This window comes from Anguilla rostrata, chromosome 11 (assembly GCF_018555375.3).
Source record: "Anguilla rostrata isolate EN2019 chromosome 11, ASM1855537v3, whole genome shotgun sequence".
NCBI classification, from domain to species: domain Eukaryota; kingdom Metazoa; phylum Chordata; class Actinopteri; order Anguilliformes; family Anguillidae; genus Anguilla; species Anguilla rostrata.
In genome coordinates, this window is record NC_057943.1 from 22,914,596 (window position 1) to 22,941,777 (window position 27,182).

Sequence of the window (27,182 nt, forward strand, 5' to 3'; positions counted from 1 at the left end):
TACGCAGTTTCAAATACAAACTGGGAAATTCATTGGGAATATTTATTCATAGAAAAATAATATTTTTCTCCAAGAACTGATTATATGCTAATGAAAAATACAGAAGCTCAATAACTTGTACTTTTTTGGGTGAAAGTGTCCACACTTTCAGCAATTAGCACACCACTTCTTTCACTTGTCAATATAAAATTTAATCATTTAAACATTATTTTTTCTTCAAGGCATGTATCGCTGTTTCTGACATCATTTGGCCTTAAGAATGTAAAACGAGAACATTTAACAGCTCATTGCATTTCAGAGGTTCCAGATGCAGTTGAACAAAAATGAACATATGCAGGTGGGCCCCAGGACCAAGTTTCAGAACACTTTATCAATGACTGTGTGCATAAGCCCTTTATTTCATAAAGCAATCCGTATGGCGCACTAGTTTTGTCTAATAATGAGGAAAATATCAGAGAGTTCTGAGTAAGCAGTTCCTTTTGGAAATTGTGCTTAATTATCAGCTTCTTCAGTATTAAGGTATCCATCCCAGTTCTGGTTAATAAGAACAGTGGCTGTTAACCTCTAAAGAAGGATATTGAGTAGTTACTCTACAACATGGCTTATCCTCTACATTCCATTCACACAATTACAGTAGCACGTCCCAGTCATGCTAATATACTATTTGCTAATATATCTTACTCATAAATACAAAATAATGTTTCCCTCGTTCTGTCCTGATGACGTTTCGGTGGGTTGCAGAACTACAATGTTTCTTGCTACAACACAAAAAATATCTCCTGACCATCATTCACCTGCATCATTCCTTAAGGTGCTCTTCACCATGTGTTCATTCTGAGAGAGCGGTCATATAACTTCCATGCTTCTCCGACTGCCCGCATGGTGCATGCTCTCCCCTGGGAGTTAAACAGATGTTCTTTTTTTTCCTGTGCTGAGGACCCAAAGTGGGCCGAAGAGGTGCCCGTGAGGGCTCCAGGACACCGGGCTTTGATAGATGAAGGGATGCTTCCTCTTTGCTCCCACATTTCCTGGGTCCCTCACACCCACGTGTCGGGTTGATGCCTTGGGCCTTTGGGCTTCCTGAAACGGTTCCCAAATCCTGGAGGAATCAAATGAAATCATCATCAGGGAACAGTCCTGAGTAAAATAAGAGTTTAGACTAGATGTTCCACTGCTTCAGGCTGAATTTACAGACTCCGATTAGCACAATCTTTACTATGTAACCTTTTCTATTCGGGGTCCAATGCAAAACCTTTTTATGGAACCAGCAGTGTTGAGTCTCCATGGCATTTCACGATGAAAGCCCCCATTACCGTTTTTGGATAACACACTGCCACCTTGTGGTAACACACATCACTGGAACTGCTTTGAAAAGCTTACATTACATCCATTTAATAGACCCTCTCACCCAGAGTGACTTACAGAACAAATTGCATAAGCCGATAAGTGCATTTAAATACACTATTAAGAGAAATACTACTAAAAAAGAGAATTGGCACTCTTAGAACAAGTAGTGCTAGAATTAAATGTACTGCTAACAGAATTAACTGCCCTGGAAGAACATATTCAACTAACCTGACAATTTACATTTTATTAAAAGTGCTAAGATTGGGCTAGAAATAAAAGAAATGGGGACTTCAAAGTGAAGCACAAGGATTTATTATTTTAAATTTGCCATTAATCGGGAGTGGCGAGGTTGGAATGAGCTGGTTTTTGTGACTTCAGATCTTGTGTGTGTGCATGTGTGCGGAACTGCGGGTGTGTATGTGTGTGTGTATGTGTGTGTGCGCACATGTATGAATGCTGTAAAAGGGGACCTTCGTGTCTCTGTTAGGGAGGCTTACCAAATCTGAACCCAAGGGTTGTGCTGTGGGAAGGTTCTGGGGGAGCGGCTGCTGTGGGCTGGTCCCCTTTGGCTGAGGGAGAGAAGTGGACAGGACTGTCTGAGCATATCGCCATATCAGAATTAAGAAAATTTCATACGTTCTTGCTTACTGTCTATGTATTAGCACTTATCCTAATGCCGATTGCAGTCAGAATACAATAAGACTACATTCTGAATCCCAAATCCCGCATCTAGATACTAAAGGTTTGAGTCAAACCTAAAATAGTCCATTTAATTCAGATTTTAAAAAAACATTCTATAGTTTAACTGATGAAGAAGTTTCTCTGTTAGACAATGAAAATGCAGAAAACTGTGGAGATTCTCACTCTAGCGTGCTTGACAGAACAATGCAAATTCCTCACGTGTGTAATTAGTCTAAAAAAACCTGCATTTGACCATTATGTATTTTAGTATTTTATGATACAATAGCATTTCACAGGCTCTTTGAAAAGGGATGTCAAGCATTTACCATTGATGCATTGAAGGTGGTAAAATATATATACTTACGTTTCCGTATATTTTTCAGAAACTTCAGGCTCTATGAAAAGAGAAGTAACAACATTTGAATGATATTTCACTGAATTGTTTGCAATTGTCTGAATACCAGTCCCTCTCCTTACACCAAGGATGAAAGACAAAGCGATGATAGACTCCATTAAACAGAAGATGGCCTACTGAGGATTTCATTGTGGATCATATTTTATTCTTCGTTCTCGGTACAGAACCAAAACAATGATTTGTTTCATTGGCATGAAAGGTACATTCATGTTTCCCAAAAAAATTGCATCATAAAGATAAAAATGTGTAAAAAATATTTACATTAGAATAACAATACAACATGGATAAGCCTAAATCAATTTTTATTTTCTCTCTCTCACACACGCGCCCAACTTATTCACACCCTTGATAGAGATTAACAAAAAGGCTGTATAAAATAAACAATAAATATAATGAGCCATACTCTATGCTCAATAAGTGTCAAAATGATATTGCGTTATACTCCTTCAAGTTCTCAGTATTATTTACACCCCTGATTATTCTGTGAAATAAAATCTAAAAAAATAAGTACATTAACATACAAGCTTTTTAAAGTTGCTCTCAGTTTTAGGGAACTGTACTGTGGCCTCCTGTAGCTTCCTGTTTCACTCATAACCACATTAAAAGGCAAAGAATTAAGAAATTAATGAAAACTCCCAATAGAAACAAGACAAAGGGCCCTCACAAGTCAGTGGATGATTACAAATGAATAAAACAGTATGGAAGGCAACTTGGTAGTGTTATCCTTGCAGAGAGAGGGTGCACACAGTGCTGAAAGCTGGGATGGGAATATTTTAACACTAATTTGTGAGGCAAATAAATGTATAATTTTAGTAAAGTGTTATTTTGGTTGATTCCTTTGAATCATTTTTAAAGTACAATATTTTCCACATTTGACAATAAGAGTGTAGCTCAGTACTTACATTACTGTGTTATGTTATAGTCTTTTTATTAATCTTTAAGAAGGTTGTGAATCATTTCTGAGGGAGCTGTGCAGGCATGCACTCTCGGCTGGGCGTAAGAGACTAATGGGGTGTATTTGCTGGCAATAGTACCTTGGACCGGGTCATGCTGGGCAGAGAGCTTTTCCCGCTGCTCTTGTTCTGTCTCTCCCCAGCCACACCAGCGCTGGCTGATGTCCCGCTGTCTGCGAACAGCTCTGCTGCAGCTGAGAGAGAGAGAGAGAGAGAGAGAGAGAGAGAGAGATGGTCGTGTTTTTCAGCTCTGCGAGTCTTCTAAGAGAGGCCGGTCAGTGTGTGGGGGTGGGTGTGTGTGTGTGTACGTGCGTGCAAGAGTATGAGAAAGAGGGTGTGTGCGTGCATGTATGTGCGCATGTGCATGTTTCAGTGTGTGTGTGTGCGCATATGTGTGCGTGAGCGATTATGAGAAAGAGGATGTGTGTGTGTGTGTGCGTGCGTGGTTGCATGTGTGTGTGTGTGTATGTGTGTGTGCATGTGTGTGTGAGTGTGTGTCCGAGTGTAGTGTGTGCATGTGTGCATGAGCGATTATGAGAAAGAGGGTGTGTGTGTGTGTGTGTGTGTGTGTGCACGTGTGCATGTGTGTGTGTGTATGTGTGTGTGTGTGTGTGTGTGTGTGTGCGTGTGTGTGAGTGTGTGTGTGAGTGTAGTGTGTGCACGTGTGCGTAAGCGATTATGAGAAAGAGGATGTGTGTGTGTGTGTGTGTGAGTGTGTGTGTGTGTGTCAGTGCGTGTGTGTCAGTGTTTTTCATGAGTGAATCCCTCGTTTGCCTTAGAGAGAAGCAGAGGCAGAGTTTTCGTAGTGTCACTCACCGTTTCCTGCAGGTGCAACAGCCACACTGGAAGCAGCGGCCGGACAAGCCACAGACAATCTATCTGCAAGACGTAAACACAGCTGAGTACACAGGCCGATAGACTGCGCCTAGCACACACTGCCACACACCCTACTGAGCACACTTCACTAAATGCACTAATGACACTGCTCACCACATACAGTAGCACAATGTTTACACATATAGTAGCACGATGTTTACACATGCATTCTGAAGTTTCAGCATTATTTGTCTTGCCTTCAAATGTGTTTTAAAATGTCAATACAGTTAAATGCAGTATAGCACATGATTTATTGAACTCGTATTTGTGCAATTAAAAAAAGTAGAACTACGGGTAATTGCAAACAAAAAGGCTGGGCCAATTCTGTATTTGTATAATTTAAATTGTCAGTCATAACTGTGGATGGTTGTCGTGGTCACAATGCTTTGAACAAGCTGTAAAGTCTATGGAATGAAACAAAATGCGCAAATATCCATTATGCAATAAGTCAACTATACTCAAAGCAAATTTGACACATAAATGTTTTTGACCAGTGTCATTGCCTTTCAAAAACAAAGTGTTGGATCTCCCTCTAGTGGCAAGAGAGGGTACCCATGCTTGAAAGCAGCCTGGATAGCCTGGAGGGTGAAGGAGCCAGTTACGCAGCTTCCTCTTTTATATAATGACACATTCCGTAAAAGAGCACTGTAGTGTTAGCGTGTGAAAGAGGTCAGTTGAAGGGCCCCTTTGAAGGGCTTAGGGCCCCTCAAAGGCTGGCAGCAGCCATGGCCTATTTAAGCAGAAGAACTGAGGAGAGTCTGCAAACAGGCGAAAGTTACTGTAGCAAGTCTGTACCGCGGCCAGGGCATAGCGCACTCTTACCGTTCTTTGGACTTTTCGTTTTAACACTCTGTAAGAGAAAATGAAATGATGGAGCATTCAATTAAAATACGTCCTTTAATAACAGATGCAGCTAGCTAAGCTAAGTCCCTGGAACCTATAGTGCCGAAGAAAAGTTTTAAGGTTTTAGTTTAGGCTCAGATAAGATAACCCAAAATAATTTTTGTGGCCTAATCATTTTATCTACCCTACTTTCCTCAAAAGAACTTGATGTTCTTTTTCCAATGAAAGAATGTGGATGAACGTTGTCAAGCAGCCCGTGGGCCTGATTTTAAGGATGCAATCAGGCACTTTTCAGCTTTGCCCATCATGATGAAGTCTGCTTTGTGCTTCTTGGGTCCCTGAATACATAAATACTTTTATCATCCTGTCAGCTTAGCATTAAAACAACTTATGACAGTCTGGTCACAAGAGCAGCGCTCCGGGTCACAGTCTCTAAGGGACCAATGACTGAGTCTCTGGGTGAGCGAGTGACTGTCTCTCACTTTGCTTCGGTTCATCACCACTTCCAGGAACGTCTTTGGGTGCGAATTTCCTGCCCACTCGGAGGACGTCCCGATCCTCTGCGAAGGCTCTCTGCTCAGCTGCGGGACCGGCTCGCTATTTTGGTTCCCTGGACCTGAGAAAAGATCCTCGGCTTGAAAAGTCATCGCAAGTCTTTGCTTCAAAAACGTTATTGAATACAGGGCCATGCAGAGACCTTTTGAGGGGCAAAGGGTCTCTGCAGACACATGTGGCCAACTACATACATGTTTTTACTGAAATGGGGGGCTATGCATTAAAAGTGCTTTCATTTCTACAAGATGAAACAATGTATTACAATACCTTATAGTAAAAGCTGAGAATCTGTAATTACCAACATGTGAATTGTTTGATTACAAATCTAAAATAATGGAGTACAGAATCAAATCAAGAAAAAATATGCCTTTGACCCGAACATTATGGAGCTCACTGTACGTGTTGGAGGGTTTCATGGTCGCCCCTGAACACTGTCACTGCAAAATGACACGAGTGAAAAAGGGTCTTAATTCTTATGAAAACTGTAATCAGTTCTCACTTCTTCCTCCCTTTGCCTCTTTCTCCTCCATGCCCCGGATGGGATTTGGCACAGATTATTTTATTTCTTATTGCTTATTTCAATAAATTGATGCACTGGACTTCGGACACGGACATGTATTAAGGATATTCCTTTTAATCAAAGGCAAAGAATATGTTGTTGTCCAAGTAATATTTACCCTAGCATCTGATATCTTTGCTTAGCAATCTTAATTTAATTTTGGAGGTATGAAGCAAACTTCCATGGAAACCCATGTTTTCAATCTTGGTTTTAATTATATTATAGTATTATGATACTTTTATTGAATTGGAAAATTAAGTAGAAAAGCTCAGAAAACAAAATGTTGTGGGTTGTGGTTAGACACTGGAGAACATAAGGAGCTGGCCTTCCTCTGAAACCAGAACGAATATCTCCAGAGATCTCTTTGGTAGAGGTGGTGTGGCAGACAAAGAGGATTTGTTTGCAAAAAAGGTCAATCAGATAATTTACCCAATGACATCACACCTAAAAACAGGCAAAGGAACTGTCACATTACTTTATTTCTGGTTTTTGAGAGTTGGGTTAGAACATAAACCATATTAATAGCTAAGTGAGAGCATAAAAGATGGAGGAGGTTAAATTCTTATGCATTAATGTCAACAATTAATCAGATGCTTTTGCCAAAGACTGATAGATTCAAGGAAGATATTATTCAGGGCAAACTTTACCTATATTAGCAGTAGCAGGAAGATGAGGGGCAGTTGGCTGTGGTTGAACTGGGGCAGGTGCCAGGGAAAAAGAAGGGTACACTGCAATAGGGTGGTCAGGGAGTAAAAAAGTCAAGTCAGTACAGTATACAGCATGCAGCGTACAAGCCCTTGTTGCAATAGAACAGCTTGTAGATTTGACTGAACTATGTCTTTGCGGAACAGGAACAGTGGCAAGAGCTGATAACAGGTATCAAAGCTATGTAAGAAATGTGCCTGTAATCGCTCAGCCCACATTCATCGTGAAGCTCGTGTCTTTCTAATGACCAGAAGTACAGTAGATCATCTACCTACATTCCATCTTCCTCATACAAAGAGATATTTAAAAAGAGATGTGTTCAATCAACTCACCCAGCATCGACATTCTGACCTTTAAGCTCTGAAAGAGAGTGGAAAAAGTTTGTCATCGTCTTGCTTTGGCTCATTTGCAAACCACAGACACTGGGGTGTTGCACAACGTTCCCCCAATGTTACCGTAAGGTTGCAGTGATTGTCAGTGACATTGCCAGTTATAATGTCTCCCATCTCAATGTCGTGTGCTTTCTCCCACAAGCTACTTACCCACAAGCTAGTGACTAATTAGTGCACTCAGCTCAGGCCCAATCTAAACAAGGTGTGTTTGAATGCATGCCTTTTAAAATGCTCACAGCATTATATTGATCTTCATGCAAGCTGCATTGCAAATGGGTTTATATCAAAAATCAAATGTTGCATATTCTCAAAGAAAGGCAGTGTGGCAGTCTTTTATTACTGTTGGGACAGATGGAGTGAGACCTCAAAGCCATGCATGTTTTCATAAAATAAATTACTGCATCACATCCTGTTATATTACATTTATAGAAAGGATTAGAATTAATGGTTTCACTTCGCTACTTCTGTGCCATGCACCATTTATGGTGTGAAGCCTCTAACCAACCAAAAAGAAGTGCAGAAGCAACTCAATTTTACAGTACATTTACAATCCTGCCCCAGTTTATGAACTAAGAGCAGTAGAAGCTGACATTTAAAAGGATCCGCTTTTTTTAGTTCTGCCATGCATTATGTGCCTGCAATTGGTGTCGTCTGCGGTTTGCTGGCGGTGTTGTTTTTAGTTACTTATATTAATTTCATACAGTTGTTCTGTTGCTTTTGATTTTGAAATGTGACCCCAAAATGATTTATGTTATGGCTTCAATATTTTCCAAGTTTTGGGTTCTCAAATCAATAATGTGCATTTAAACAGTATACAGTATTTATTTTTACATTCTGATTTATGATATTCTTTTAAATTCTATTTTAATTGGAAACCCTTTTCATTTAGTTGTCTCATTTATACGCAGTTAATTTATTGAAACTGCTATGACCGACCTGTGCTTTGAAGCACTTTAGGCTGCCTGCTTTCATTTCTATTAATTGTGAATGGAAGCCTGTGGAGAGCTCCTTCTGTCTGGTGCTCACCTTGCTCCGGGCCCAGGATTTCTTGGGCTCCAGTGAGGGTGGTTCTGAGGTTCCACACCACTCAGAGGACATCCCGACTCTGGGGTTGGGGCTGAGCGGCTCATGCTGGGCCACACCCTGCAGCAGATCTGCAGAGGACACAGGAGGGCACAGGAGCTTCCCTTAGTCTCCCTTTCTCTCTACCTCAACTGGAGTGTTGTGAGTATTCTGGTGCAAAAATACTGCTATGGTGCCTCACCCTGGTGGATTCCATTTATGGGGTTTAACTTGGAGAGACCTCCTTTACCATATTACACTATAAGGTTCCGAAAGCCTTTATTATTATTATTATTATTATTATTATTATTATTATTATTATTATTATTCACATTAGCATTAACATTAACGTTAGCTGGGGCTCTGGAGCCTTGTTTGTTCGGTTTCTATCCCAGTTGTTCTTCATGCCATTATGCCCTGGTGCTCTCCTGATAGTGTTGGAAATGTCACTACACTTGTTACAAAAGAGAACTAAAGCGTAAAGCATTCAGATCAGAGTGTTGCTTTGTTGCACATACCATCATCAGTGGCCAGGATGAAGGACTCTGGGGTTCTCTCTGGCAGGGGGGGCACAGGTGAGGGGGGGCTCCCTGGAGAGACATAGCATTCAAAGTAATATTATTATTTGATGGCACCCATCTGACTGACCATGTGCAACCTTGGTATCAACCCTCTTTGAAGCTAAAACATCAAGAGAAAATGATAACCATGTGATTTTTAATTAATAGCATGTTCAACATTTCACTCCTGCAGTAATAAGCCATAGACCATAGTGTGGTGGATTCCTGTACTAGACATGGATTTGTGCCAATGAGGAAGTCAATTAACCTGGTAGTAATCACTTGCATAAGGTAGTTATCCAAGTAGCAATCACTTGTATAAGACTGCAGTTCAATATGTCTGCTATGCAGCTCGCCCTGGGTAAGACTAATGGAAATAAGCACTACTGCTGATGATAACAGAACCACGGGACCCACAGATGGACCCGAGCTGCTTTTCCCAGCTTACCATTTCCACAGAGCGTCTCAGTCGTGTTCAGTGGGAGAACAGTCAGCAGCCTCTCACTGTCACTGCTAGGAGGCCTCTCTGGAGGACACCACACACAACGCAAGCAATTGATATTGGTACAGGAAGCTGATTCTTTCGAGCGAGGGGTTGAAATGGTAGCACAGCTTAGCAAATGGGCATGAAATGAACGTGTGGTTTGCGAGGAAATGAGAGAAAGTCTGTTTGGAAACCATTATACAGATCTGTGTACATAACTTCATTCAATACTGGTTTTCAAAGTTATTTTCTGGTTTCTGTTCAGGATTTCTGTGGAAGGAGCGGTAGTGGGATTTGGGGTGGGGGGTAGACAGAGGCATACAAGGAAGGAAGGATGTAAATGGAGGGGAGAAAGTTTGAGATCACTGTGTTGGGGGCTCACCTGGGCTATCTGGGCTGTAAGCCAGGATGTAGGATTCAGGAGTTCGCTCTGGTAGCGAGGGGGGGTTGTCTTCATCGGAGACTGGAGTGGCTATGTCAAGGTGCAAAAAAATCATGAAAATGATTGGCATGGCTAGGAATGGTCTCTGTTCAAAAATATCAGAAGATTAAGTGCCTGGAAGGTTTTCTTCTGCCTTCCTGTCTGTCATGGTCTTCTGATAATTGGATAATGTGTATAATATTTCATATTCAGTACTGTATAACATGATTATATAGCAAATACACTTGGATGTGCTCTACATATTTTCCTGGTCTGCATCTCTAACTTTGTTTTACTTCTTGTCTGATATTGGCATTGCATATGAAGCAATACTGTTAGTGTGCCTTGCTACGACACTAAGGTGCAGCTCTGATCAACCATTAGACTTGTGCCTTGCAAGGACATTAGAAAAGGGGCTGAACAGACTCTATTCAAAGCTCATTGAAAAGTTCTGTGTATATAACGTAATGCAATGGTGGATTTGAAAGTTCTTTTCTGGTTTCTGCAAATGATTTCTGTGGAAGGAGGGATGTAAAAGGGGAGAAAGTTTGAGATCATTGTGTTGGAGGCTCACCTGGACTTACTGGACTGTCAGCCAGGATGAAGGATTCAGGAGTTCGCTCTGGTGGTGTGGGGGGGATGTCTTCATCAGAGACTGGAGTGACTACTTTAAGGTGCAGAAAACACACACACACACAGCCATGGGCACAAATGCACAGATGCTACTTTTACAGATTTTTTTCAGCTGTAAAATGAACATGATTGGCATGGCTATGAAAGGTTTTCTGCAAGCTTTGGGTTTCGCCCTTTTCCTGGAGCCAGGATGTGATGTGGTAGAGCTGTCTTGACACCTGGTCTATTTGGGGTGGCTGTTATCGCTCCTAATCTCAAACAGACTTTTGCCTTCCTGCCCACCCTGCTCTTCTGAACAACTGGATAGGTGTGTCTAATATTTCATATTCAGTTTGACAATGTTATACGGCAAATACACTTGGATGTGGTCGACAGATTTTCCTGGTCTGGATCATCAACTATGTGTTGCTTCTTGATACTGGTGTTGAAACAGTATGAACAATGAAACAATATGTTAAATATGTACAAGGAACAAGAATGGGCCTTGACTACAGCAGTAATGTGTAGGTCACAGCAAACATTTCCACTATTTCAGATTCGAGGTGATGGACAGCAGATTGGGGACACCCTCTTACCTGTGGCGAGGGTTTCAAATTGGGGCAGTACCAGTGGATGGTCATTGAGGGTCAGTGCAGGGGTGGTGAGGCACAGGTTACTGGTCCTGCTGTCGAAGGGCGGCAACTCCTCTGGGTCCAATGTAGCCTGTGAGTCCTGGGGAGAGCTGGGACTGAAGTAAGGGTCTTCCACTGAGAAGCAGGAGAACTCCCAGTAACCTGGAGAATTGGGGTTTGCTTCCAGCTCCAGCAGGGCCACTTCCTCTTCCTGTGGGGCATTCCAGCTCCCCCTGCTAGGACTCTGGGTGGTTGCGTCCTCCTGAGTAGGCAGGGCCATGGTCCAGCTTTTTGGGATGAGTTCAGCCACCCCCGCCATTTTGGCATGCTGACTGATGTGCCTCTCCGATTGGAAGTCCCACTCTTCTTGGGCCCTTTGTCTGGAACTTTCAATCAGAGAGCTGAGGGTATCCTCGGGGGAACACTTGGATGACTGGGACACCAGACCATTACAACCATCCTCCTCTGCTGGAAGGCGTGGCAGCACTAGGGAGAGGCCCCCTGCGGTCTCCCAGTTGGTCAACTCTTTTGGCTCCTCCCTTTTCATGTGCCTGGGACAGAAGAGTGCGTGACACCACTGATCAGGTGATACTTTTGAGATGGTCATACTGGAATTTCAAAGCCATTTCTTAATATTTGCCTCAATAGCTGCCCCAATATCCACTTTTTATGATCTCACTAGAAGACTAGATTATTCAGTTATATTTTTTCAGAGTGTAATATTTCAGTCTTGTAGATCTGATTATACAGTATGTCATGATACTACACCAAGGTAAAGATATAAAAAAGGGGTCTTAGGCTCCACAGAGTAACACCTTACCTGGGCCATGGCACTAGGTGTACTTCCTCTTCCTGGTCCAGGTTCAACACCTCACAAGGGGCTGTGAGGTCACTCTCACTGGACACTGGGCTGGGGGTGGGAGAAGCTGGTACCTGAGTTACGAGGGGGGGGGGGGGGGAGACCACATGTGTTGGAGAGGAACAGCAAACTAGCAAACTATAATCCACAGACCCTTAACAAATGTTGTGTCACACATTTAATAAACATGAGCTGTGCGTGCATGTCCCGGCAGAGACACTTGCACATGTTTGTGAGTGCATTTATGCAAGCATGTGTGTAGTACTGTGTACATATGTATATCCACAACCATCAAATATGCAGTATACTGTGGACAGTCTGTTCACTAGTCTGTCCACAGAAAACTTGCTCATCTGTTGGAGAGAAGTAGTGGGTTTTAGTTTCTTTGAGGTAATTTGTGGGAATCAAGCACAGCTTTTTGTGTCTCTGAACAGAACTTGGTTTCACTTCAGAGTTTGTTCTCAAATGTAAACCTATCCACAAAAACCACTGGCCAAAGTGTGCTTATTTCGCAGTTATGTCTGCATCAAGCGCAATCCCTTTGTGGAAATCTCCTTTGATGAACACTGGATATATTCATCATAAAGCAATGACAATTTTAATTTTTCGATATTAATCATAGAAGAATGTATATGAGTGATGTATTATGTTACGTGTAATATTCATTAAAAAGCATAAAATATACCTGTATATTATAACCGAAGTAGGTCTCTTCCCAAACTATTTGAATTCTTAATTGTGAGTTCAAAAATCCTTACAAAAATTTACAAAAAGAATTGTATTGTGAGCAATTATAACATATGATGATATTTCCTTATCATATTCAAAGTCTTGAGATAGAACACTGAACACTGATTAAACAGTAATTCAGTGTGAAAGCAGAGTGGGTTCTTTTAGGTGAGTAGGTTGTCATACCAACAAAAAGATTTGAACAAACAAACAAGTAGACAGACGTAATCTTATGTTAAACTCAAGAGCAGCATCTCTGCTTTTTGATGTAAACCTGGCAGGACTTCCCAGAAATCAGCGTTTATGGCGCGTGTGAATGGACCAGCTGGTTGTGGCTGCAGTGTGAGTTATTTTTATGTCAGTGTAACCCTGGGGATTCAGTCAAGGCTAAAGCATTTCTTTTTATCGCACATGAAGGTAGTAGCCACAGGCGTCACGCTCTGACACACCCATATGCACAGGACTGCGCGCACCCACAGACACATACATGCACACACACACACACACACACACACAAGCACGATGTCCCTGCACACTTTCATATAGCAACAAGAGATCAACAGACAATGAAAACACATTCACTTCATAACTGCTAAATGAAAGGAACAGATAAGCCTCTCTACAAAATGGAATTTAAAGGGACAGGATGTAGTTTTTTGCATTGTTGAAATTTTAGTGTCTGTTTCCTATTGGTCCAGGCATTTTTTGTGTGTTATACATTGTATTTTAGATGATTAGAGCCGACAACCTACTGACTTTAAAATGGCAGGTACAGGGGTTTGGCGGTTTGTGGTCCGCCAAGCAAGAAAATACACTTCAAGTAACTCGGAGCAGCTTGTGCAGCCATGTTATTCCTCCAGAGGTAGTGTGAACTATTGATTTAAGCTTTGATTTTGCCTATGGATAATTTTATATTTGCCGTGCAACAAAACAAATGGGCAAACAAGCAAGCAAGCAAGCAAACAAAGCAAGTGACAGATGTGTCTGTACATGTAGAGATGAATTGTTGGCACAAAGGCTTTGTTTATTCTTACTGCAATGTATGCAGATGATTTAGATAAAGGCTTTAAAAGCTGTGTAATTATATGTGGTATATATGTGGTATGTGCATAAGTGAGAATGACATCAGGGCGTTCTGCTTCACCGTGGCAGCTGATTGCACTGGTGGTGAGTTTTGAATTGCATGTTCATTAATTAACCTAAGGGACTATTAATTACAAGCACTGACATCAGCTGATTTGCTTAACCGAGAGTTATAGTTTGTTTGGCTTGATGGTTCAGTGACTTTCGAGAGTGCCGTTGTTCTCCCGCCTGGGCCTCCCCCCCACCACCCCGCTTACCTCAACTGCACTTGAATGGCTGACCATCATCTGCAGGTAGTTCTCAAACAAGATCTTAATGGTCCTGTAGACAAGCTCATACTGCTCCTAGGAGACGAACCGGATGTGTGTGAGTTCAGGTTTAGGTTTTTACCTGTCGCAAACAGACCAGGGTGGCTTCCACAGCCTAAAGCCACTGTAACAGCAAAGGAGAAAAACTTTCTCCTCACATCATGCAGCTGAATTTGGAATGCTTTCACAGTGAGGAAAGCAGTGTGGTGTAGCAGATAACAAACTGCGGGTTACTGTTTAAGCTCTGGCTAGGCCACTGCACCATTGAGCAAGGTACTTAACCGGAAGAGCCTTAGCCGAATAAACGGATTACATGTCAGATTTAAGCATTGTAATTTTTCCCCAGATATGTTTATGTCCAAAATAATAGATTTTAATCATGAGATGACGGGTACTGTCTTAATGCTACTATTAACAATGAAATTATTAAACACATAAGCTGAGGGAATTGCTGTAGTATTTAATTACTCTAGGATTGTCACAGACAAGTAGTTGGTTGGAAGGCTGATGTATATGTGCTGTTAGAATGATCATTTTCACAGATACAGTATCCCTTGAAATAATAGCCAACCTGAAATAAATGCTGCCTCCAGTATGAACACTAAATAGATAATGAGAATTTTGAAATTGAATATTGATTTCTCTAACTAATGCAGTGTATGTGCAGTACAAGGGAGGTGTTGCTTTATTGGATAACGCTCACCTTCGTTTGAACTATTGAGGGTCTTTGTGTCCGCATTTCCTGGACCAGTTTGAAGATGCAGAAGTCTTCTGTGATCAGCTGGAAAGTAGCAAGTAAAGCAGCTGACGTTGGTTTCCCACCCACTGTTAGCCGTTAATTGCTCTTTCAGCGATTTACAGGTAACCACCATAGTGCTGGTTCAATATTTGTTTCCCTGATTGATTGATTATTACTTCTAGAACACATCTAGTTGGACTTGGAACAGTGGTCTTTTCTTTTCCTGACCCCTCCACTCAGCCACACACACACTCATGACCGCACACATACACACACACACACACTCACACTCATAATCGCACGCATGCAAACACACGCACACATGCACGCACACACACAACCACGCAAACCCTTTACCTCCATTGTGTTTAACGTAATGGCCATAAGAGTAGAACATCTGGTGGCTTAGACCACCTGGGTTAAACCAGCAACCATCGTACCTGGTTTCGCAGAAGTTTCCAGGTGTAGTCAATGACGCACAGTACCCCCGTCCTACCGCAACCGGCACTGCAGACCAATAAAGACATCAGACAGAATGTGTTAGCTCTCCTACAGGCCTGATACAGCATTTCAACACGTTGGTCCTCCCTTAGTTATTAATGTTAACCCACTGATTGTTTTGCATTTAAAAAACAGAGAAAAAAGTATCTTTGAATTCTTTCTGGGGTGGGGGGTGGGGTTATCGCACAATATCACAGGCTCTCATGCGGGGTAAATCTGCCCCATTCACAAGCTTTGTAAGCAATATGCAAGTCCATGGGCCTCATTTATAAAACGGACTTACGATCAATTCCGATCTTAAGAATGATTTACGCAGAAAACCACGTATAAGTAGTTTATTTATAAAACCTTACTTTGACGTGGAAATGATCTTATCTCTACGCAAAGCCTAAACTTGACGTAAGTGATTTTCCTGCTGGTTATGTAGGGGTATTGCAATTTGGGACACATATGCGTCCAAGCCTGTGGTGAACTTTGCATTAGCTTTATGAACAATGTAATAGGAATTATCAATTAAAAGTGTGAGGAATTAATTGTTTGTCAACCCACTATTTAGTCCATCGAATAATACGTGTTGCCTGTCTTCAATCTCCTCTACCATCACCGTGATCTTGTCTTTCAAGAAGTTTGCTTTTCTCTTTTGGTCCATGATTATTCCTGACTAAACCCTGATTTGTGCTAGCATTATTGTAACAACGCGTCACCGTTACTAGATCTCTAGTTAATAGTAAATATTATTACCGGATGAAAATGGTTAATTGCTGCACAGATTTGCATATATTAGTACATGGGTTAAATAAACACAGACGTGGTATTTTAACAAATGTATTTATTGATTGTTTGTGCATTGCAGTTCGCTTGGGTCTGGTGTTTCACAATAATATAAGGGGAAATCGCTGATTGTAAGGCACGTTCAGGTGCCATCGATTTTAAGTTAATTTGAGATTTATAGATCATAGGTGCATAGGTTACAAATGGGCTTCTTAGAACCTGCGTAAGCAATGTATTTTATGCTCAGTATCTTTTATGAATCGAACATGAGCACACCGGCGGAAATGATCTTAAGACTAAGTTTAAGTATAAACCTAAGAACATTTTTTATAAATGAGGCCCCATGTATTTGCATTGAAGAGTGCTTAAACAAGCTTCACGCTCTCACTCATTTCACCATTACTCTCAGCCTGTTAGGCACCCTTCAAAACAGTGCCCTCCCTTTGTCACAGGTCTCCCCTTGTGGTTGACTGCCTAACACCATCCATGAGTTAGTGAGCAGCACACAGGCACCAGACACTGACTAACTAATGTAGAACAAAAATGTGAGGGAAACTCAGTGTTAAGAGCTAGGCTTATCGAACCCCTGAACCTCTTTTGTTTGGGGATTGACTGCTCTTGGTAAAAAAAAAAATTTAAAAAAATAGACTGCATTTATATAGCGCTTTTATCCAAAGCGCTTTACAATTGATGCCTCTCATTCGCCAGAGCAGTTAGGGGTTAGGTGTCTTGCTCAAGGACACTTCGACACGCCCAGGGCGGGGTTTGAACCGGCAACCCTCCGACTGCCAGACAAGCGCTCTTACCTCCTGAGCCACGTCGCCCCATGTCGCTCTTGCCTTGTTGAGCAAAGAAAGAGGACATCCAAGCTCTTGACCCTGTGTATTATGTCCTCACTTCCTCACCCTAACGCCCTTGTGAAAGAGTCCTCTCTCCAGTGTTTAGATGAACTGCTTTTATTTTTGCAATTATTTTATTTTGGTAATTAGCTATAGGGTCAAACCAAAGGAAAAATTTGAAAAATACAACATGGAGTGTTCACGATAGTCGGTGAAATCCCCCTCCCCCCATGTTTTGCGATTACTTACTACACCACACAGCCCCCGCATCAATCATGCCTAGAGTGACAAAAAAAAGGCTAGAGCAGAGCACAGAAGTATCCGCGGAATTTCTGAAAGTCGAAGTGAATAAACGATACGTGTGCATGGTGTTCTTGTGGTAATCCAGGACACAGAACAAACCCCAGCACCTGCTGCAGTGTTGACACTGTTTGGCTGATGCCAAACCGTGTGTATTTGGGTGGAGCCTTGGTGTACCCCCCCACCCCCCCTCCTCACCACACACACGCACATGCACACGCACACACACTCCAGGTATGAGCTGTGTTAACAGGCAGCTATCGGTCCCTTTCTCGTAATGGAAATAAACTGCTACTTGTCGCTTGTTCAAGTGGTGAGGCTGGTGGCTGGCCAGCCACCCACATTCACTTCCTCTGTGACTGTGTGGGGGAAGGGGCCTCACATATTATGGCCAAAAAGTGAAACAGGAGGCTCTGATGACATGGTGGCGCCTACTGCACACAGAGCAGGCTGCCTTCATTTCAGGAGGCACAGGCACAGGTCCCAGTGTTAAACCCTGCGTTCAGAGCAGGCTGAGGTACTGTGCTCAGCTGTGCATACTGTTTTTTTTAAATCACAGTCTGTTTTTTCAACCTCTTGATCTGTGCCCCCCCCCCCCCCCTCCCCCCAATGCTGTTTGCCCTATGCTGACAGCAGGTGATGCTGAAATGTTTTCTCAAACATTCTATGATGTTGGCGCGGCGTTTCTTAGTCAGGTCTACTCACATAATGTGGTTATGTTCTGTCACGTTGCCAGTTGCTCTGGATAAGAGCGTCTGCTAAACGTAACGAAAGGTAGCGCACCTGCAGTGGATGCAGATGGGCACATCGTCATGCTCCTGGTAGGACCGCATCTCCTGGAGCAGCTCCAGGATTGGTGGGATGGAGGCCGGCACGCCGTGGTCTGGCCAATTCACATAGTGCAGCTGCCACAACATGCGGGATGTCTGGAGGGGAATTGAGACAAACAAACCTTACTGTACAGGCAGAATGTAAAGTGAGATATGCTAACAATTTAAAACAATTATTATTTATTTTATAATACGGCGTACAAGGCAGCGCAAAATATTTCTAAACTGCATATAAACACAGTTTAGACCATGGTACGGTTTTGTAAGTCATTAAAGCACAATGTGCTTTATTAATATGGTACAGTGTTTAACATGTACCACAAAGCTATTTGATAAACCATGTGTTTGATATTATAGTTGTTGTTGCTGTTGTTGTGGTTTTCAGGTACTAGAAAATGGACTCCTTGCACAGGGTCTTGTTTGGAAAGTAGTCTTGCTGTCTTGTATTGTTTTCAGTTTGAATCCAAAGTGTGATGCTGCTGCTGAGTAGGTCAGCCAAGTACTTAACCTGTATTGTTTCAGCAAATATCAAGCTATGTAAATGGATGTTAAAAAAAAAGCTAAATATGAGCCATAAAATCTGCTCGGCAGCTGAATAATTTTGATTGCATTACCATTAAAATGGAAATTCATGCACAATTAATTGCTAATGTATGGCTATATTAATATTCATCATATGTCCATGAGGGTTTGTTGCTATTCCCTGACATCTGTGCTGTGTCTGCAGATTAGTTAGTACAAAGGGTTTACGGTTAACATCCACATTCATAAAAGAGAGTCTAACATAAGTGTACTCACATTGCGGTAAGTCACCTTTAAAACCCTGGTGAGGTAGTCCCCTTTACTTTCCATAGATTCCTACAGCAGAAAAACAGAAATCAATCTATTTATAAAAAACATATATTTTATTTTTGTAAAACGGATTTAGCAATGATATGGCAGTTTCCATGCAAATAACGTCATCTGATAGGTTGATTGAAGGCACAGTATTGAATTACAGCCTGTAATTGGTGGAAGCAGTAATTGAAATGGTCATGTCTCCCAATTACTCACTTAGTGACTGAACATGTCCTCCAGAAGAGCACCACCTTACTTTAGCCAGAAAAGCAGACATAGTACCTATGAAGTTCATGTTCTTATTTCATAATCCCATTGTGACTTTGCAATGGTGTTCAGGGGATGTGGCCGAACATCAGCTACACAGAATTTTAATAATCACAGATATGATCTGCTGGAGATTCAGTTTAGGGCAAAATGACCTGAACGTGCATATTGCCAAGGATAAGATCCTGTCCAGATTGATAATTCATGTCTTTGTCCACTTATTTTGTTTGTGCCTATGGTTTACTTCAGAAAATACCCCAAAACCTCTTGAACATTACTCTACTGCCAGCTATTTCAGTCCATCATGTTTAAAATATCTTTGTAATAGCAACTTTCAAGAATAATGCTTCTTTGTGGCTATCTGCATGAGACAGACATCTGGGCATTTGTGAATTTCCAAGAGAAGCATTATTGCACATGAAAATTATGTGAAATTTCTTGATCTGAATAGCATCCTTGTCAGATCTAGATTCAAACGGTGTGTGGACTTCTGGCTTCTCTCCTATGAGTCCAAAACCAAATTAAATTGTGTATATTCTCTGAAGCTTTTTCACCTACACCGCCAGATATCACTGCTTTGTTGATCCTTCCCAAAAGGGATTATAATGGCAGCTGTCATCCACCTTTATACTGGCAGCTGTCCAGAATGCATCTACTCGTATTTGCGAGAGAAATTGAAGTTGAACAGTTTTGATTATTTGCCAGGAGCTGACTGATTGTGTCTATGTCATCCACACAGGTTTAGCCATAGTTTAATTTAGAAATGATGACATCAGTAAAACCAATCCATTCTGTTGTAAAGTGTGTGCTTTCAGTTCATCAAAGAAATGTTACCAGGTTAGATACAAGTGAAACAAAATCAACTGCCAAACTGTGGTATGCATTCCAGCAATGTAATGCGCCCAGGCATGATGTCAGCAAGAGCGTAGCTGTTGGTGCAGAGTCACATAGCATTCTGTATTCATCACCAAAATCACATAAAATTCTGCTGGGTTAATCCTGGTTAATAGCATCGTTTTCTTAAAAAAAAAAAACTAAAAAAAACACTAGTTCTGTCTGTGAATGATGGCATTGAGGTGAATCCACCTCAGTATTGCTGTGTCCTCTCTTTTGGAATATAAGCCATCTTCAAAATGCACTGTGTGATGAGTTGCTATGTAAGAGAAGTTGACTGTACCGTTTCTGGGAAATTACAAAATTAATAAATAAATAAGATAAATAAATTAATGCTGAGGGGAGTAATTGCTCACCAGGGACGCAAATGAAACAATGATGGTTCTATTAAATTATTCATTTCTGTCCAATAATAAAAAGGTCTCAAAAAGAAAAAAAAAATGTGTGGAAGAGGGCAAAAAAAATCAGCCCATAGGGGCTGACGGCACATTGAGGACAGCGCCTAAGCACAGGAAGTGGTTAGGACAGGGGAGGAAATACTCACATAGTGAATGGTGAAGGGATCACATACAAATGGCTCCTCTCCCTTTTCAGGCCAGTACCGCTCACACTTTTTCTGTGGCATGGCAAGCGTGACAATATTTAACACACAAGTACAGCCACCAGACATTTACATGTCGAACATTCTCATGGAATACAAAATATGACAACATGGGCCTGAGATTCTGCATTGTAGTTCAATAGCCTGCAGTTTGCTAGCTCACAGAGATGAACAGGCTACTTAACCTGCATTGCTTCAGTACACTGTGTATCCAGCTATATTAATGGATACAATGTAAATGCTATGTGAAAGTTGTGTAAGTTGCTCTGGATAAGAGTGTCTGCTAAATGCCTGTAATTTAATGTAATGAATATCATACAAAGTGTGACAAATAAGGGCATGTGTTCAGAAACAGAAGTAACCCAATGAGTAAGTGTCATGAACTATACAGCAGGAATAGATTTACAGTCAAACATGCACAGTTATCACTTACAATGCTTTCAAATGTTTTAAATAGTTAAATGTTGCTCAAATGTCACAGGAATGTTTTGACAATGGAGTCAATGTCTGTGGAGACACTGGAAACAAAAATCTTTGACATAAAGATCCATCCAGAGTAGTATAATATAGTCTTATTATATTGATTTTGTTTTTGTTTTTTGTTTTTCTTTGTGATATTTTTTTCTTTTGTGTTTGCTTAACTCTGGCTGTGCTGGTGCTGACAGGAAATAATACTATTTATACCTCTTCTTCAGATGTCAAACTGTGGTAGCTGACATTTTAACAAATGATTTATAATGATGGTTTAATTAACTAGGGCGGCCATTTACAAATTTGACCACTAAGCTGGACTTACCCACCTAGCCATCTATATGTGTACAGCTCAGATCTAAAGTTCATTTAAGTACAACTACGAACATGTGCTTCCTGTTTCAAAAGCCCTAGTGATAATTCAGACCACATATTTAATAGAACGTACAGTAGGAGTATTTGCTAATTGAGTATTTGTGAATGTCTGAAATTTGTTTTTCTATTGAGAAAAGATAAAAAAAATTTTAAATTTCCCCAGAACTCAAGCAACCCATTAGAACAATATTTATGTTTAAGTATTTAGTTATCAATCTACTAGGCCTATTCCTGTCATTAATTTGGCAGCCACTTGTTGCCACTCCATCAGTCATGTCCTCTATGCCCTTTAAAACAATGAATTTGAATGGAATTCAAACAGTGTGATAAGATGCGGACATTTCATTCAACGTGCAGTGCGGCCAGGCATAAGAGCAGACTCACCCTGCCCATCTCAAACTCCCTGCAGGCCATGACAATGATCTGAGAAGCAAAGAGAACACACAATGTCTGGATACAAATCAGCTCAGTTACAGACAGAGTCACAGACAGTATCAGAGGTCAGGCTACGGGTAAGGACAACAACCCCATGCAGGCAGATGCACAGATAGTGCCGGTATCCCTTTCTGTGAGTTGTCCTTTAAAAGAACTATTTAAGCCCTTCATGAGAGCTACTTGACTCTTCATAAGCACTACATAGACCTTTATACATTCAAAAGCCACAAAAAGGTGTATCGTGTGTCACTTACTGCATCACTGCTGACATAGCGCATCGTATGCCTTTTTGTGTTTGTTAACACAATCATTGGTGAATCTTTATGTAATGCTTATGGAAGTACTAGGCACTACTTATGAAGGAGTCATATAGCTCTTATGAAGGACCATTTGTGGAAAGTGCTGGCATTGTCTAGTGACAGAAAGAGAGTAGCTGGCTAATCACCACAGACTGCTCACATTTAAATTGAATACTAATTAGTTCTGGCAATTTGTCATCCAAGACACCCTTCACAGCACCAATTAACTCTACATGCCAACTAGTAATTAATGATTGGACATGTGTTCTGCATAAATGGGGCAGGCTTTGTTTACGACAGTATATTTCCATTCACCAGGGGAAGGGCTATTCTGGTGGAGGACAAGCAAAGCTGACAGTGGAACGTATCCATAACGAGTCTCTGAGTAGGATCTAGAATTGGGTTTATCCTTATCCAAACCTGTTCCACTATGGCCTAATAGGCTAAACTGATTCTAGACTCTTATTCTGGTACACACCATTGATACAGACCCAGGTTTTAAATGCTCCAATGGCCTCTGCTTCCTACAAGCGCTCTGATAAGCTACTGTATTCCATGCAGTTATAACTCTGTATAACTGAGGGGGAATCTGTGTCAGTATGACATTTAAGTTGAACTCATTTCCACCAATGCTTTTATTCTGCAGATTGACCTGCATTTGAAATAGCATCCAATTCATCTTTTTAGAATAGAAAGTCTCTTCAATAATCATTGGGATCATTAACAAAAGTTACTGTCAATTTTTTCACAGTGTGGAGGTACAGTTTGAACTCATCCTTCTGATACAGAAAACTTGCTAAGAAAGAAAAAAGAATATCAAAGATAAAAATAGATTCCTGGAGCTTTTTTATTATTATAATGCTTGATTAAAAAAAAAAAAAATTAAATGTTCTACAAGACAAGTGCTGATTATTGTCCTATAACCTGCATGAAGAAACTGTCTAACCCAAGAGACAAGACCATCTGTGGTATAATGCACAGCTGTGGAGTAGATCCAGCAAACTACTTGCTGACCAAATGAATACACAGATTAATACAGAAGCCATTCAATATTGTATATATATTGAACATTCTATTTACAATTGAAAATAAACTTTTCATTTAAGTCAATAATGCAAACAAGGAAAAGCAGGGGGTCCCATCACCCGTGAACATATTATACACATTTCAACCCTGGATCAATATACTGTAAATGTCTCTAAAAGTGATTCCAACAATGCCTTAAATTATTGTTTTGTGGCCACAAGAGACATTAACAAAGTAAGACAAATGCACCATAGATAGTATGAGACATTCATCCACATAGGACTTGGAAAATACATCTCACCTTAACATTGTACTCCCAGATCATCCTCCAGAAGTCCTGTACTGTGTGAGGCAGGGGACCCTGGGTGGCAATATAGGCCCTCTGCTGCAGCGCACCCTGGGGGCACACAGGCCATAGTGTCTCACTTCATGGATGACAGTAGGATGGGAGGTTGCCATAACAGCACTATATGATGGAATGACTGGAAGGTCTCCATTTGTTCAAAAACAGTGGACAGCAGTCTGATGGAGCAGGCAGCCATGTTGAATTGGCTCAAATTTAAATCTTCAGGAATGAACTGCAATTTTTCAGCTTTGAAAAGCTGATGGGATTCTATAACTTCAGTTAACTAATCCCACTGTGTGTTTACGTGTTCACAAGTGCAGCAGTCAGAGCTAGCGTCACAGCACAGTTTGGATCTGAACCAATGGTATTTCAAGGCCTGTCCTACCTTGATGAAGCTGGCATTGATGTAGTCAGTGTCAGTGTCTGAGGTGATAAAGGAGAGCTTCACTCTAGTGTGGTCAACTGGAGCAAGATAAGACAAAGGCACGCCAGGTCAACGGTTTACAGCTTTTCAAACATAAATAATCAAGTCTGGTGACACTCTGTAAATGAACCATTTTGCCCAATCATATCCACTTGTTTCAACAAACCTAGCTGTGTGATCGTAGCAGGCAGCGGTGGTGTTGATACAGTGGCTGTGATATTCAGGTTGACTTGTGATTCAGTAATTGCTTGCTCTATAGTCCCATTGTGCTTTGAACTTTGCATGGACCTTCAAACCCCGGGCCCAGCATGTGACACTTTCTCAAAGCATTGTCGTGACGTCGATAGAACGGCATGTGCTGGCTGAACACAGATTGCCCCCTGCCCCTTACTCCACCCCTGACCGCGTGTTACCCGGTGGAGACACTCACAGGGCATGATGTCCTTGTATCTGTTCTTCTTCACGTTCTCTCGCTTCTCGGCTACCTTCATGGAGAAGATCTTTTCTGTGCGGTACTTAGTTGAAAGCGTCTTCAGCATCTGCAGTGGAAAGTCAATCCATTTAGCCATCCACTCAAAACAATGTAAATCATTATTCTAAATTTTTTTTTTACAGAGCAACAATTGACAAGACTATCACCTGGGGCAATATACTGTAAATGTCTCTAAAAATGATTCCAACATTGCCTTAAATTTCCAGCCTAGTTTTAAGCTGGTCCAGCTGGTTTGAAGATGGTCAAGCTGGCAACAAGATGGTTGAAATAGCAATCATGTCGGCAAGACCATGTCCAGCTGGTGGACCAGCATGGTACAGGCAACAGACTATCACCAATTTTCAGATGATATCCAGCTGGAGCAGAAGCCGGTTCCAACCAGATTCCTTCTTAGGCTGGTAGCTGGAATTTCCACCGGGGCGTTATTCATGTTTGAGGGCTGAAAATGAAACTCCCCTTTGAGGAAGTGGAAACTACTGCCCAGCCAATAAGATCTGACGTGATGGTTTCCATGGCCCAAGTTACAAGTTGTTGCACACATACTGATGACACACTCACAGCCACACAAACATGCTTTGCACGTCCCTCCCTTTGCTTAATGTTAGATACTGTTGCACCACACATGAGTTAAATGTTAGTGGTTAGTTGTTTTTGAAATATTCAACAATAAAAAACGGGAACCTGGCTACTGTGTCATAGCTTTCATATCAAATTAGCCATCCGATTGGCCGAAACTGATTCCAAAGGTTATATGAGGAACACATAAGGATCCTCCTGTCTCTGATTTATTCAAGGTTATATGAGGTACACATAAGGATCCTCCTGTCTCTGATTCATTCACTTCTGAATCATCATGAGGCACATGTTTTAGCTCTAAATTTTACATTTTATCCTGACTGGACATTTAACCCCTGATGATATTTTTTGTGAAAAATTAAGTCACTCTATAGGCAAACTTCATCTGAGCAAAGCAAAGAGATCGGGCGGAAAGGTGACAGGGTGCAGGCCCGCCATGGCCCTCACAAGGGTGTGTTGCATTTATTTGTTTATTTTTTGCATCAGGAATATCAGGCTGTTGTATTCGGTCTGGTGGAGAACCCGATTCATCTCGGTCACGCCTACCGGCGGAGATAGCACACGCACTTGGGTTGCATTAGCTAAGCAGATACTGTGCTTCACTTCTGGATGTAAACCTGGCAGCAACCTTGATATTTGTACGGAAGAGAGAGTGAGGCACCCTAAACCCCAAAATGGGTGGAGCTCTCATGCTATCATTAACTCAGTCACATGAGCCAATCCTTATGCTTTGGCAAGCACAGCAAAGTGTTTTGATTGGTTTGTACAAGTTAACCCCTGATAGCAAACACTAGCTCCTGTCATTGGAATTAGCATGTTCATGAAATCTCACTGTCTCCCAATTTTATATTACTAAATTTATGATTGTCAGACATCTGGCAATGGAAACTTAGAGTATCAATATTTGAGTTTGATTAGTCTTTTGTGTTACAATATCAGACAAAAAGCTTCCATAGCTGCTGCTATCCTGTCACATAGCTCCTGCTATCCTGAAAATGAGTTGACCAATCATTGGAAAGGGTCAAAAGCCTTCTGGTCAACCTTTAGAAAGTTCCTATCTTACCATATCATATTCTAATTAAATGGTGCTCCAGTCCTGACCATGGTCTCTCCTAACCATATGTTCTGCCTTTACAACAGGTCATATCAGTGCAGCAGGTTGGACTATTTGGCAGTGACTCCACTGAGCATGACATCAATGCTTCATGCATCTATGTAGTTTATGGGCAAGGGGCACTTTTAAGCATAATGTGACAGGGGGTGCACACATCTATCAGTGTGCAGTGTGGCCCTCAATGCACAGAGCCTGGTGCTTGTGTGTGAAAAAGCAGAGAGAGCAGCAGACCCCCATTGCTGAGAGGGACTTCCTCCTGGTGATGGATTCCACATTGAATCCATATAAAAATACAGCCTGTGCCTTCCTGGTGAAAACACACAGGCCTTTTCATGGCAGGCACTGGTCTCACAGGCCCAAAAGCAGACGGTGCAGGCACAATGGGCCGTCTGCGCAGCTGGGTCTACAGAGCGCCTTTTGTACTGGGGAGGCTGGAGGGAGTTTGGGAGGGGGGGTGGTGTTTGTTGCAAGCTGGTATACTCAGAGTCTCAAGGCAGCGCAGGCATGATGCAATGCTGGCGGCATCTGGGGAGGAGGGCGCGGCCCTGTCACTGTGGTGTCACTCTTTGCTCCAGTGCTAGCAGCTTGTGTCATGCTGGGAGGACAGCCAGCCAGGGCAATGGGATGAGACACTGGAGGAGAGCTTTCTGTGTGCCTCAATTGGCTGAGTCCCTCTAAATCAAGCAATCACATGTACAATAATATGTCGTATTCATTTGTGTGTGTGTACGTGTACGTGTGTATGTGTGTGTGTGCATGTGTGTGCGAACATGTGTACATGTGTGAGTATGTCTCTGTTTGTGTGTGCACATATGTGTGCATGTGTGTGTGTGTGTGTGTGTGTGTGTGTGTGTGTGTGTACATGTGTATACATATGTGTGCATGTTTATGTCTGTGTTTGCGTGTGTATGTGTGTGCTGGTGAACATATGTGTGCTGGTGAGCTGGAAAAGGTGCCCACCTACAGTA

The 27,182-nt window shown here is 41.7% G+C and overlaps 1 protein-coding gene across 5 annotated transcripts in view; it reads right to left on the reverse strand.

Annotated features, from left to right (window-relative positions):
* Positions 1-28: 28 nt before the first annotated feature.
* ptpn22 (protein tyrosine phosphatase non-receptor type 22) overlaps positions 29-27,182 on the reverse strand; it is a 29,321-nt gene continuing 2,167 nt past the window's right edge. Inside the window, exons 2-27 of one of the 5 annotated variants that reach the window (XM_064298820.1) lie at positions 24,462-24,570; positions 23,993-24,069; positions 23,563-23,658; positions 21,886-21,924; positions 20,599-20,670; positions 18,855-18,914; positions 18,010-18,152; positions 15,256-15,322; positions 14,780-14,857; positions 14,026-14,112; positions 11,918-12,030; positions 11,062-11,648; positions 10,428-10,517; positions 9,815-9,904; positions 9,397-9,474; positions 8,907-8,978; positions 8,353-8,480; positions 7,267-7,294; positions 6,877-6,957; positions 5,598-5,731; positions 5,095-5,122; positions 4,213-4,275; positions 3,478-3,590; positions 2,393-2,423; positions 1,845-1,916; positions 29-1,099 (exon numbers count right to left, since the gene is read on the reverse strand). In XM_064298820.1, coding sequence (XP_064154890.1) covers positions 1,038-1,099; positions 1,845-1,916; positions 2,393-2,423; positions 3,478-3,590; positions 4,213-4,275; positions 5,095-5,122; positions 5,598-5,731; positions 6,877-6,957; positions 7,267-7,294; positions 8,353-8,480; positions 8,907-8,978; positions 9,397-9,474; positions 9,815-9,904; positions 10,428-10,517; positions 11,062-11,648; positions 11,918-12,030; positions 14,026-14,112; positions 14,780-14,857; positions 15,256-15,322; positions 18,010-18,152; positions 18,855-18,914; positions 20,599-20,670; positions 21,886-21,924; positions 23,563-23,658; positions 23,993-24,069; positions 24,462-24,570 — 2,598 coding nt within the window. In that variant the 3' untranslated portion in view covers positions 29-1,037. Of the gene's footprint in view, positions 1,100-1,844; positions 1,917-2,392; positions 2,424-3,477; positions 3,591-4,212; positions 4,276-5,094; positions 5,123-5,597; positions 5,732-6,876; positions 6,958-7,266; positions 7,295-8,352; positions 8,481-8,906; positions 8,979-9,396; positions 9,475-9,814; positions 9,905-10,427; positions 10,521-11,061; positions 11,649-11,917; positions 12,031-14,025; positions 14,113-14,779; positions 14,858-15,255; positions 15,323-18,009; positions 18,153-18,854; positions 18,915-20,598; positions 20,671-21,885; positions 21,925-23,562; positions 23,659-23,992; positions 24,070-24,461; positions 24,571-27,182 lie in introns of all 5 variants that reach the window. The other 4 variants (XM_064298819.1, XR_010324073.1, XM_064298822.1 and 1 more) reach the window with 4 other exon arrangements.